Below are 13015 nucleotides of genomic sequence, written 5' to 3'. Positions count from 1 at the left end.
TGGTGGAGCTGTTGCCCCCGCGACCCGACTACGGATAAGCGGTTGCAGATGGATGGATAATTATGACTCCAAATTTGGGCACGTTTCAGCCATTGACTTCCATTATTAAATCAAAGTTAGATGTCAAAAATATAAAGCAAATTTGCGAACCCGACAAGCCGACTTTCCAGATAAGTGGTTGAAGACGGATGGATGGGTAAAACAAATTTGACAAAGAAAAAACGAACGGAGGCATGTTGGCACACAGCACACGTGCACACAAGAATATTGGCACCGAGCGAGTGAGCGAGCGAGCGAACGGTCCAGCGGTTAGCTCCAGCCCAATTAGCTCCAGACCAAAAGGGCCACTCACGCCAAGCACGATAACGATCACCATCAATAAATTATGTCGTCTAAAACAATTGTTCCAACTCCAAATGGATGGCAGCGTGCACACCACAACTACATCGCGGACGATATCATTTGGATCACTTTCAGCGCGATAGAAACATTGACAAGCCATTATAAAAATCCACTAGAGGACATCTGGAAGGCAGTACAGGCAGAGAACCTCGGAGAGGGTCGTTGTCATTAACGGAGATGAGGGGACGATTACATTTGCGCACATCTGGAATTTGTTGTTTGTCCTAGCTGCATTTAACCCATCCTGGGCTGGGCGGGAACTGCTTTTGGTGGTTACATACATTATGTTATAATTTATCTATTGAAAAATAGCACATCTACAAGATCTACAAGCTCAGGCACCGAGTGCCGCGCTATGGACTTGTAGGTCTGCTATTTTAGAAAAATGGTTAAAGTGTGCCTCAAATCTTTCAGAAAAAATGATTGAGATTTTCTTTTTTTATTTCGACGTCAGGCCTGAATGGGTTAACCCATCCTAACTAAGAGCAGTAGGTGGATGATATATATATATATATATATATATATACATATATATATATGGTGCATATATTATCCTCATGTTCATTCTCCTCAGCTATCTTATTCAACCAATTAAAGCATGACAGAGATGCTAGACAGCGGTTGGTCTAGGTTCTCTGTCGTCGCGCTTTCATTGGTTGAATAAGTCAACTGAGAATGGGCATGTGATTATTAAGTTCATGTGTCAAGATATCACACACACGCGTGTCTCGGACATAAATGAAGAGTAGACATTGCTGGAGGAAGGTGCATGCATATTATGTATATGCCCCAAAATGCCCCTGAAAGCATTTTATTAAGATGGTCACACTTTATCACTTTTCTTCAGCAGACAATGCACGTTTTATTTACTTATTTATTTAAATGGCAACGTACCTAGCACAAGCACATCTTCTGGGAACACATTTTGATGTTAGCATCATGCTATGCTTTAGCTATTGAAAAATAGCAGATCTACAAGCTCATAGCGCGCTACCGAGTGGCGCGCTATGAGCTTGAAGGTCTGCTATTTTTGAAAAATCGAAGAGCGACTGACATAGAAAACACGGCCATGACTAATTCAGACTAATACAACCTCTTTTGCGACATGCCAAGCCTTGTGCCAGACTATACAAACTAGTGAAATTCAGAAGTAGACACACTCAGAGCCGGATTAACAATGGAACTAGGTGGAACTTAAGCGCCAGGGCCCGAAGCTTGCAGGGCCTGGTACGAGACTATAGGTACAGCTGTTGCTTCTTTCGAAAAATATAACGCAACATAGCTAATGTTTTTGGTCTTCGTCTGAGAGTTTCTGTAGCAGTTTTCTGGAGGGGGGGCAGTCGGTTTGGGGGGGTTCCCCACGGCTGCGCGTCACTTCCACCTCTGACAGAGGGGAAGCGAGTAAGCGACGCCGTCAGAAGCCCCCTTGCTCAGGAAGGCCCCCTCACTCAGACGGACCAAGTTGCGACAATAACATACAGCCTATGTAAAGAGGAATATAAACAAGACCTTGGCGCAAAACTTCATATTTACCCTGCTCTAATACAACAAAAGTGTGTTCTTACATCCTCCATTTCACGATTTCAGCACTCGTGAGTAAATTAATTTAATTGCCATTATGAAAGTTTTCAGTTTTCAGTGACGTTGGACCCACAGGTTGCATTGTCGTCAATAATTAATCTGTCTTTAAAACGTTCTAATATTAATATAGCATATTGGCATTGTCTGTTGGTGCACACATGTTATATGGACCATGTAACAACATATGGTCAACAGCACTGTTTGCAAATGTAGCTACATTTGTTGGCCACAAAGACAATTTAGACAAAACATGCTGCTGCCTGCTAATGGAGCTTGTAGATATAGGCTAATTATTTTTCGGGGAAATTTTAGTAGAGACTGAAGTTGGAAAGGCTGTGCCCAGTGCGGCAGTTCCTACTGTGTCTTGTGTGTCAGCGGGCAGCGCAGGCATGTTTAATTAATTAATTAATGAATGAATGAATTAATTGGCTGAATCAGTAGGGGCCTTTTGATTTGGTGAAGCGCCAGGGCCTTGAGAGGGGTTAATCCGTCACTGGACACACTCCTAACTCAATTGCCTTCCATGTCTTAGAAGAGTGTGTCTAAAGACTTAAGATTGTGTGCCCTTAACCCATTCTGACCCGAGATCAGATTCATATGAGGTTTCCACTGGACACACACTGGTCTGATGAACCCATTCTGACCTGAGATCAGATTCTAAAAATGTCAGTCGTTCTTCGATTATTCAAAAATAGCAGACCTACAAGCTCGTATCGCGCCACTCGGTGGCGCGATATGAGCTTGTAGATCTGCTATTTTTCAATAGCTAAAGCATAACATGATGCTAACACCAAAATGGGTGCCCGTTCAGAATGGGTTAAGATCATCGTAATGGGGCCCTGGCGTTTTTGTCCTTGCACCTGATGAGCGGCTACAGAAACAGGACATATTTTACAGGTGGCATAAGAGCGAAAGGAAATTATACATTATATATGAATTTAATGTATATCAACTATGAAGTCAGGTCATGACTATAATTCAGACGATATTGTTTGGATCACTTGTCTTTCAGCACAACAGAAACTTTGACAGCCATTGAAAACCAGGACATCTGGGAATGCAGTCCGCAGTATAGACGCTTGGAAAGTATAGTCATTATTAACAGAGGCTAGACCTATACGTGCCCGTCGGCTACCGGCCTACTTGAGAACGATGCAACTTGAGAACCTAATAATACCCGATGTCAACTTGTCATAGCACCCGTCTTAACTGTCTGTCTGTGTCCCACATGGAGACACTCTATCTGCCTGTGTCTGAAGAGGGCAAACTGTCCGACTGTGAAAAGTGTACTGGTTAAGTAGGCTAATCAATTGTCAGGTGTGAGGTTGCCAAGGCAATCCATTGGCTGAGGCAGAGGCTGGGAATTGGACAGGTTAAGGGATTTAGGCTCATTGGCAGAGCCTGACCAGAGCCTTTTGTGGTGGTTCCGGAGAACCGTGCGTCCAACTGACTCGAGTCCGGGCACTGCACTCCCTGTGGGGGGGGGTGGGGGGGGGTGGAACGCGTTTGTCGAATGTGAAGTCGGTGGGGCAAACGGTTCTCACACACACACGCAGACAGAGACTTGGCGCATTTATTTATAGAGCGTACCAAAATCTCCTGGAGGGGGCGTCAACATATGTGTCACATGGTAGCGGCCGCCATACTTGTTGGCTTGGCTGGTTTGTTTACATTGAGCGACTATCCGGTGTGCTTGTACTGTATACGTTCTTTTTTTAAACTCACAATAAGTGCCACAGCAAGGTCACGTCGAGGGAATGAGCCAGAAAACGGAATTAGATTTTCAGCTTTCCAGCATGGAGACAGCATCAAGGAACCCAGATTGACGAGTTTACAAAAAGACGTAGAATGGCTTGGATCTCGGCTGTACGGCGCACAGGCGCAGAGACATAACGTTCAACAAAGTATCTAAGAACAGCCGTGTTTGTTCACGACATTTTCCTTGTAAGGTACTTGGGCCCCGACGTTCTTTCTATCCATCCTGGTATTGGTTCAAGAACGAGCTCAATGTTGTCGCCAAGAACGAGCTCAATATTTACAAAAACATACCACTGTCACTCTATTCTGAGTGATGTGGGCTAGAGTGTAAAGCCCACAAGAATGGCACCGCTAGCTTTTCAGACGCCGCCCCCCTCTTGGTGACGTACACCCTATAGTAGGATGAGGAGACGATTTGCACACATGCACACAATTTATCCCATTCTAATATATGCACGATCATGCATGCACAAACTGCTCTAGTGGTCTGACTCTAGCACAGTGATTCCCAAACCTTTTCATGTCAAGGACCCCCAAATAAGACACTAATTAGCCCGTGGACCCCCATTTGAAAAGATACGCCGGCTCTAGCAGTGATTCTCGACCCGTTTAATTTCAAGGACCTTATAGACCCCCGGTTTGACATTAGACCTGAGATCAGATTCATACGAGGTTTCAACTGGACACACACTGGTCTGATTAACCCATTCTGACCTGAGATCAGATTCTAAAAATGTCAGTCGTTCTTTGATTTAAAAAAAATAGCAGACCTACAAGCTCGTAGCGCGCCACTCGGTGGCGCGCTATGAGCTTGTAGATCTGCTATTTTTCAATAGCTAAAGCGTAACATGATGCCAACACCAAAATGGGTTCCCGTTCAGAATGGGTTAAATGGTAAAGCCAACTCTGAGAGTGTACAGATGGAGCCAAACGGACCCGTTAGGCTCCCTTCGAGGACCCCTGGGGGCTCTGTCATGCTTTTTTAATTGGCGGTTTGAATGAATAAGACAACTATACATACTGATGAGCATGTGATTATTATGTCTTGGACTTTGCCCAGAGGAAGGCGTGATTCTGCATGTGAGGGAAAGGAAAATATTTGTACAATATATGAAATTGAAGTCAGGAAATTACCATATTTGGGCATAATCCAGGCAGATGTCAGGCATGTCCATATAACGAACGGACAGACAGACAGACAGACAGACAGACAGACAGACACAGACAGACAGACAGACTTTCCCACGGCTGGACGTAGCTCCTGGAAGGAACACGTTATTCCGACCAGTTCCGTTCCCCTTCCATCAGGCGCCCCGGCTGGCGAGGCAGTTAAGGAAACCAGGATTACTGCATGCTATTTGTGAGGGTACCTACTAACGGAAATGTCGGACAGATCCGTCTTGGAACACATGACTATAGAGATAGTGTGTAACGATTTGCAGGATTTTTGGACAGAATCTGAAGGAGTAATATAAAAAAAATAATGTGTTTTTCAAAAGTCGGCCTCCTGGTGGCGCTATAACAGGCCGTTCTGGAAAATTTGGGGAAAAGGTTCATTGTTGGCATCCAGGGAGTGTGTGGAAAATGTGGCATCGACCAGGTTAACGGTGCTGGAGATTATCTGGTAACGGACGGACGGGCACACACACACACACACACACACACACACACACACACACTTACTCTGACGCCCCCAAGAACGGGGGTCGAGTACCAACATTTGTAGCCAACAAAGGAAACACTAACGGATTCTCGTCTAATTTGTACTGATTTAGAGGTTGAACTTTATTTTATTTATGTAGGATTTTACACATCAATTTTAATTACCCCCCCCCCCCCCCCCATTAAATTATGCCTTATGAGGATAATTTCACACTAGATTGCAAAATATTACCCACCGGCTAACAGATTAATAAAATATGCCCTCTGTGAATGCTATAAGGAGAAGCAAACTATGCCAAGTGTCAGGCGGAATATGCTGGCAGGGAATGGGGAGATGAAAAATCCATGGATTTAATTAATTTAGGCCATTACTGCACCAGCAGTTTGACTTAAATTGTATTTAAAACAGAGACCTTTGGGTTGGTCTGGATAGATGGCGTGTGGTACATATTGTGGCTCTCCAGACCGTCACTTTACATTACAATTAGAAGAAAGAGCCACATGTAGGTGTGTAGAGTCACACACTTTTGTTCGTAATTTATTGGTTAAATAAAATAAATATGTACGAAAGCCACGGAGAGACTGACCACTCACAGGTTCACCCATTTAGGCCTGACGTCGAAATAGAAAAAAAAAAAGTTTGCTCTGAAAGAATATATATTAAAAGATGTGTGCCGCATTTTCAATAGCAGACCTACAAGCTTGTAGATCTGCTATTTTTCAATAGCTAAATAAGGCTTAGTTGAAACACCAAAAGGGGTTCCCGTCCAAAATGGGTTAAAATGTTTTCAGAAGGAGTTGCATCGTAATGCATTATCTGATTGTAGATTGACCATTTTTGCTAGTAGGCCATTCATTTTGATATTGAATATAGGTTTATCCCAGACAAGTGACGATTAAGCAATATTACACGAGAGGGTGTGCTTTACCGTCCTTAATGCACGCCTGCGTTGCTGCAGGAACGAGCCGCGCATTGATGTGCATTATGGCTGGTAAAGCACAAACCTCCAGGGTAATATTGCGATTATACAACACTGCAAAAGTTACCCTTTAGAAAAACACGTCAACTCAATTTCATTATAACTAAGATATTCGCTAAAAATCATATCTTTTTTTATTGACAGATGTAGCCACTATAGACCAAAAGTGTTCCAAGAAACTCGCTAGCATAGCAACCCAGTCGGCTGCGCTCTGGGAGAATATAGCTGCAACTGAGTTTTGCGTTTTGATTAGGCGTTCCATCACGCTCGTTTGAAGCACGGCTATACTTCAACCTACTTCAATCAGATTGCTTCCTCGAAATGACCCGTTGTGTATATATAATAATGTAGGCTATGTTACAGTGAGGATTTGCTTGGATCGCTCCGTTGACACTATGATTTTCTTTAATCATTGAGTTAAGTGAATCCCAAGGATATAGAGAATGTGCACAGTAAAAGCTGTGTTAATTTATACATTTGTAAATCAGAGTATACAAATGTAACGTATAGCGTCATGTTTCGCGCAGCCGATCACTTTCGTTGTTTAACGGCACGACAAAACAAGTCTATTCCGTCTGAATCTACGTCTACTCTAGGGCTTTTATTCTGGAAATTTCCCCGGCAAAATAAGTCTTACAATAAGCAACCGTTTCGGACATAATGAGGTCTCCACCTGACAGCAATGAAGAGTGTCTCAAGAGTAAAAATGAACACTGGATTTGACACTACGATTGCTGCTCGCCTATATTGGGGCAAAGTAAGCTAAGGTGGCCCAAAATAAAAATGGCACCCTGATGATATCTAAGGAACAGTACTAGTTTCAAATATTTATGACCGTGGCTCAGAAAGCGCTTTATAATTCATTGTCCCGAGCTCACAGGCCGGGGCCGTGAAAGAGACACATTCAAATGACGGATGACTTGTCGTCCATCACCTTGACACACGGGGTGGAAATAACAACCCCCAGTCAGGGCATGTCACACTTCCTGTGCCCCACATCACGCTACTGTAGTCTACAGTATCTCCACCTAAAATATTAAAAAGCTCGGCTGGGTGGCACACATTTGAACACATGGAATTGCACGTGCGCACACCCCTTCATTCTTTCATGCAGGCGCGCACACACACACACACACACACACACACACACACACACACACACAAAGACCATTGTGACTCAGCCAGTCATATTCAAAGCTTTCTCCCACTCTCCTCTGCCAGATGATCAGCGATCTCCGCCCACCGATCGTCGGGGGACTTCTAAGTGCAAAGCTACACGACGGTTGCTATCGAACGGCGGTGTTTGCGTCACAATGTAATATTGAAATAATATCATAGACTTGACGTCCGTGACAATATTATGGTGAAAGTATATGCCTGTCACTGGACGTGATCCTCCCTCCGTCCAAGACGTTGTGATGACCGCCATGTCAGCAAAGCTCACCGGATCATTAAAGACCATATGAGTCACTCCAATCACAGACTGTTTCAGACGATGCCACATGGAAAAGTGGCTCCGTTAAGTCCGCTATAGAGCGTTTCCCCCCCAGAACAAATTGGACAATCAGAGCTGGCCAACCTAAAGCTTATATGCAAAACGCTGATATGCAAGGCAAATGTTGAAATCACCAAACAAACAAGACAACTCACATGTTCATAATAGTACTTGCCTTGCCTACTATACTAAAGTCTCCTTCTACAGAACTGCCACCCAAGTGTGGAATGCCCCGACTCCCTCCCTCAAAAAATGCAAATCCCAGGCGTCCTTTAAAACAGGCCTGAAAATCTACCTTTCAGCATTCCTAAAGGTGACTAGTGCCTACCCCCACCTCCTTATAACCCCCTTCTTTGTTCCCCAACCTGTACATATATGTTTGTCACCTTCATGATGATTTGAATGATGATTTGTTATTTTTCATGTCGTGATTATGAATTGAAAACCCAGGATCTGAATGGAAACAGGACCGCAAGGACTTTATTTTCAGTGATCCCTTTGGACGTGTGTTTGACTGTACCCCCTGTACCGATTACATTTCTGCCAATAAAGTATTCAATCAATCAATCAAAAAATCTCCCTACTGTACGACAAGCACAAAGTCAGAGTCAAAGTCAAAGTCGTACGATTAGTCGTACACGTTACCGCAGTGAAATCTGTTCTCCGCATTTGACCCATCTCTTTGGCGCGGTGAGTCGCAGCGTGAGCCGCACTCGGTAATCATTAGTTGATTTGACCCCCCAATCCAACCCTTTGATGCTGAGTGCCAAGCAGGGAGGCAAATTGGGAGGGAATGGAGTGGTTAGAGATGACCTACCTCTGAGCAAAGTTGCCGTCCTTCCTGCGGCAGTGCAGGGTGACGACCCGGTGGCCTTCACTCCTGACATCTTGACTCACTGTCCAGGCGACCGGGTTGCTGGCCCTGGCCCCGAGAAACGTCACACCGTCCTTCAGCTTCACCCTATAACACACACACACACACACACACACACACACACACACACACACACAGGTCACGAGAAATATATTAAAGGAGCATTCAGTGATTTGTGTAATTTGGAGAGAAAAAACCCGGTCCGCCCCGGTAACAAGATGTGCACATGCACGCACTGCAGTGGGGGCCATGTGACAGCCCAACAGCACACACACCAAGGCCCGCCCCCACTCGATCGTGATTGGCGGAAAGGCCCCTCTCTATCCTTATTGGATGAAAGCTTGGTCACATACGTTTTTTCGACCCCAGGGGACAGGGAGGAACTCCTTACATGGTCAGCACACTCTATGGTAGGGAGGATTATCACAACAAACAAAAAAATATGTGATATTTGAATTAAGTGAAATCACTGAATATACCTTTAAATTACAGTAGAATAATACTACAACTGTCAGTCAGTCACAAAAGAAATAGGCTGTAAGAATGACAGTCAGACGGACAGTTTTTGGTTTAGACTAGTCATTGGTTAGACCAGTCATTAGTCCTACAACTACAACCTATATGTCAAACCCTCACCTTAACCCTAACCTCCCAGGGGGCAGCACAACGCTAAACCTAACCTTAACCCATGGCTAACCAATGACTAGTCTAAACTAAGTATGCACCCCGGCTAGGCTAGATGGCTCAAGGCAGAGTCTGTGACGTAGTTTACCCGGCGGCCATCTTGCTGAGGAGCTATACAGTATATGTTCAATGGCAGCTCAAACAAAAAAAACAGTCAGAACTCCCTCAAATCTTGACGGATTTACAAACGGGTTGGTTTAATTACAAACATTATCAACGTGGCTATGATCCAGGACGCTTATCTGCTTATACTGTTATTTTTTATATGAACGTCATATAAAAGCATATATATGCCTAAGTATGTGGACGTCTGCTGTTTATAACAAACCAAACCCTTTGGAAATCGGTTGAAAATTGAGCGAGTTATGGTTATTTAAAAAAGGTACAGTATGCCCCATAGACACAATGTTATACGCTAGATGGCCGCCACGTACAGTAGCCACGTATAGCTCTCCATTGGCCAGCAACACGGGTGAGCCATCTATAGCCTTTCTTACCGTATATACAGTATAATATGGTCAGACACAATTATCAGGAACCATGACATTCTGGGTATAAGACCCGTAAATCTGAATGCAACAGGAATGCATGACCCGAGATTAGATTCTAAAAAATGTCTTCTACCTCCTGACAGTTTTCTGAAAAAGCTATGTTTCCATGTCAGTCGTTCTTCGATTTTTCAAAAATGGCAGACCTACAAGCTCGTAGCGCGCCACTCGGTGGCGCGCTATCACGCTATGAGCTTGTAGATCTGCTATTTTTCAATAGCTAAAGCATAACATAATGCTAACACCAAAAGGGGTTCCCGCCCCCAAAATGGGTTAACCATGGACCTTATACATATCATTTGACATTGCTCGCAGCATTGCTCGTGTTAAATTATAATATAGCCCTAAACCATATTCTTGAAACTGCAAATTATGCTCGCAGAAAAGAATGTCCCACACTTTTTATTTTGTTTACACACCTGTAAACCTGTGATGCGACAATATAAAGCTGAATCAGAATTTGATATCTATAAAAAAAATAATTGCACAAGTCACGATGCTTTTGTGTCCCAATTTGTTTCATTTGAGCGACTAAATCTCCGAGCAACGCTAGGCTTCTAACTAGGCCCGTCTGGTACGAGTAAACATTATTTCATCATTCAGCGGCGTTACTCTACAAGGCTGAGCATCAAGAAAACAGATGGCTGAACGGAAATGATCTTAAAGAGTGAATTATCCTCTGAGAAACACTGTCTAAATGTACACATCCAAACATTCGAGCGAGCCTCGAGTCTTGTTGTTCTACACCTTGTAAGTACAGGGATAGTTAACCCATTTTAGGCGCGAACCCGTTTTGGTGTTAGCATCACGTTATATGCTTTAGCTATTGAAAAATAGCAGATCTACAAGCTCGTAACGCGCCACCGAGTGGCGCGCTACGAGCTTGTAGGTCGGCTATTTTGTTTTTTAACTGTTAGGATTTAGAAGAATTTTTTTTAGAATCTGATCTCGGGTCAAAATGCGTTAAAGAACAACCGTTCTTCTGTGCGTTAGAATCTGATCTCGGGTCAGAACGGGTTAATTTCCTGGTGGCTGATGAACAATGTTCTCTAGAATCCTCAGCGGAGCGGGGGAAACAACAGGTGGCGGCACATTCAGTCAGGACACGTTTTGGTTGTTTTTTCTTCCACATCTGTTGTTCTTTAACCCATTTTGGTGTTCGCATCATGTCGTGCTTTAGCCATTTAAAAATAGCAGATCTACAAGCTCGTAGCGCGCCACTCCTCCTCCTCCCAACACGATCTTGAGAACTTAAGTGTTAGACATGGTTAACCCATTTAGACCCGAGGACGATTCTACAAAATGCCTTCTAAATCCTGACAGTTTTCTGAAAAAAAACATGTTTCTGTGTCAGGACCCCCAAAAATGTAATTGGCCGCAGACCCCCCCCCCCCCCATCTGAAAATATGTTGTCCCAGGGACCTTCCAGAAGCAAATATTTTAGTTAAAAATGTTCGCTCTGAAGGAATTATTCAAAGGTTTGCGCCACATTTTCAGGATTTTTCCAAAATAGCAGACCTACAAGCTCGTAGCTAAAGCAAAACATAATGCTTAAAACACCAAAAGGTGGTTCTCCGCCCAAAATGGGTTAAGCATGCGGGTCGGGCATGGGACAGATGCCCGGCAGAAACCCTGGCTTCGTTCTCCTCTCGTCAAGCGTATTGCCAATCACTCACGCTAATCTCTTCCCACATCACATGGGATGTTTAAAGACAACAATACAAGAATTGTTTTTATTAGGTAAAAAAACAAACAATTGATATATCGTGCTCAGTGAAACAATGGGTGAATATTCACTTGGGATTGGGTAACACTTTAGAATAACTCTCCGTTATAACTAGTTAATACTGTAGATCATTCATAAACTATTATTTAATTAGTTATTAATGAGTTGTTAAGCATTTCGCTTTTCTTCGACTTTTAACCCATTTTGTGCGGGCACCCGTTTTGGTGTTGGCATTACGTCATGCTTTAGCTATTGAAAAATAGCAGATCTACAAGCTCATAGCGCGCCACCGAGTGGCGCGCTACGAGCTTGTAGGTCTGCTATTTTTTTTTAATCGAAGAGCGACTGACGTAGAATAAATTTTTTGAATCTGATCTCAGGTCAGAATGGAAAACTGTCAGGATGTAGAAGACATTTTTAGAATCTGATCTCAGGTCAGAATGGGTTAATTTGCATTGCGCCAACAGTGATATCGGTGCACCGTGATGTCGCTAATACGATTCTTTATGGGAGCTGTAATTGTAATGTTGCCGAGCTGTGATTGGTCTAGATAAAAACCCATCAACTGCAGCCGTGTACTTTACTGTGATTGGTCCATGATCTAACGGGATTAACGGCAGGGAGCTGAGGACAGGTTTTCAAAACTCAAGAAACTCAAGAAAAATCTACGTGTGGGGGGAAAACATTTATTGGCTTAATAACGAAATCTGTGAGAAAAGGGTTTAAACAAGTATTAGCTCCTAGAATACAAAAAAATAATAAAATAAATCTAAGATGGTGTACGCAGTGTTTACACACAGATATTGTGTAAACACAAAGATATAAAAATTTACACACACACACACACACACAGACACTTAACATCTTTATTTGCATTCACATTTTACAAGACATTTCTTGAACACAAACAATAGTGAAAAACTTGAAAAAAACTTGAAAAAAACTCTACAAGTGCTTCAGGATACAGATCACGGGTATACAGGAAGCATCGCCTTCTCCATATAATGGCGACTGCCAATCATTGCAGAGTCAGACACTGAACAGAATTTTGCCGATGCCTTAGCTCGGGCATGCCTGCAATCTGCAGGCCCCTCACGACTGATTCTCACACACACGCACACACACACACACACACACGCACACACGCACACACGCACACACACAGTAAAATTGTACTCCATTGTACTCTAGTCTATAACTATGCAGATGACTTCTAATAGTCGGTCAAAGAAAACGCCAAGGTTAACAAGTGGGTAATGAATACTATACAAACCAAGCCCGCCCCCTCAGTCCAAAAGAACAGCT

At 43.4% G+C, this 13015-nt stretch overlaps 1 protein-coding gene across 1 annotated transcript in view; it reads right to left on the bottom strand.

Annotated features, from left to right (window-relative positions):
* LOC310878841 (transmembrane protein 132C-like) overlaps nt 1-13015 on the bottom strand; it is a gene marked incomplete at both ends in the record, with an annotated part of 240058 nt that overhangs the window by 117762 nt on the left and 109281 nt on the right. Inside the window, one exon of the mRNA XM_083793256.1 lies at nt 8696-8839. Within this exon, the coding sequence (XP_083649382.1) occupies nt 8696-8839 (144 nt within the window). The remainder of the gene's footprint in view (nt 1-8695; nt 8840-13015) is intronic.

Source organism: Protomyctophum parallelum (genome assembly GCF_964188405.1).
Source record: "Protomyctophum parallelum genome assembly, chromosome: 21".
Classification (NCBI taxonomy): Eukaryota; Metazoa; Chordata; class Actinopteri; order Myctophiformes; family Myctophidae; genus Protomyctophum; species Protomyctophum parallelum.
This window is presented reverse-complemented; position numbering and strand designations above follow the sequence as displayed.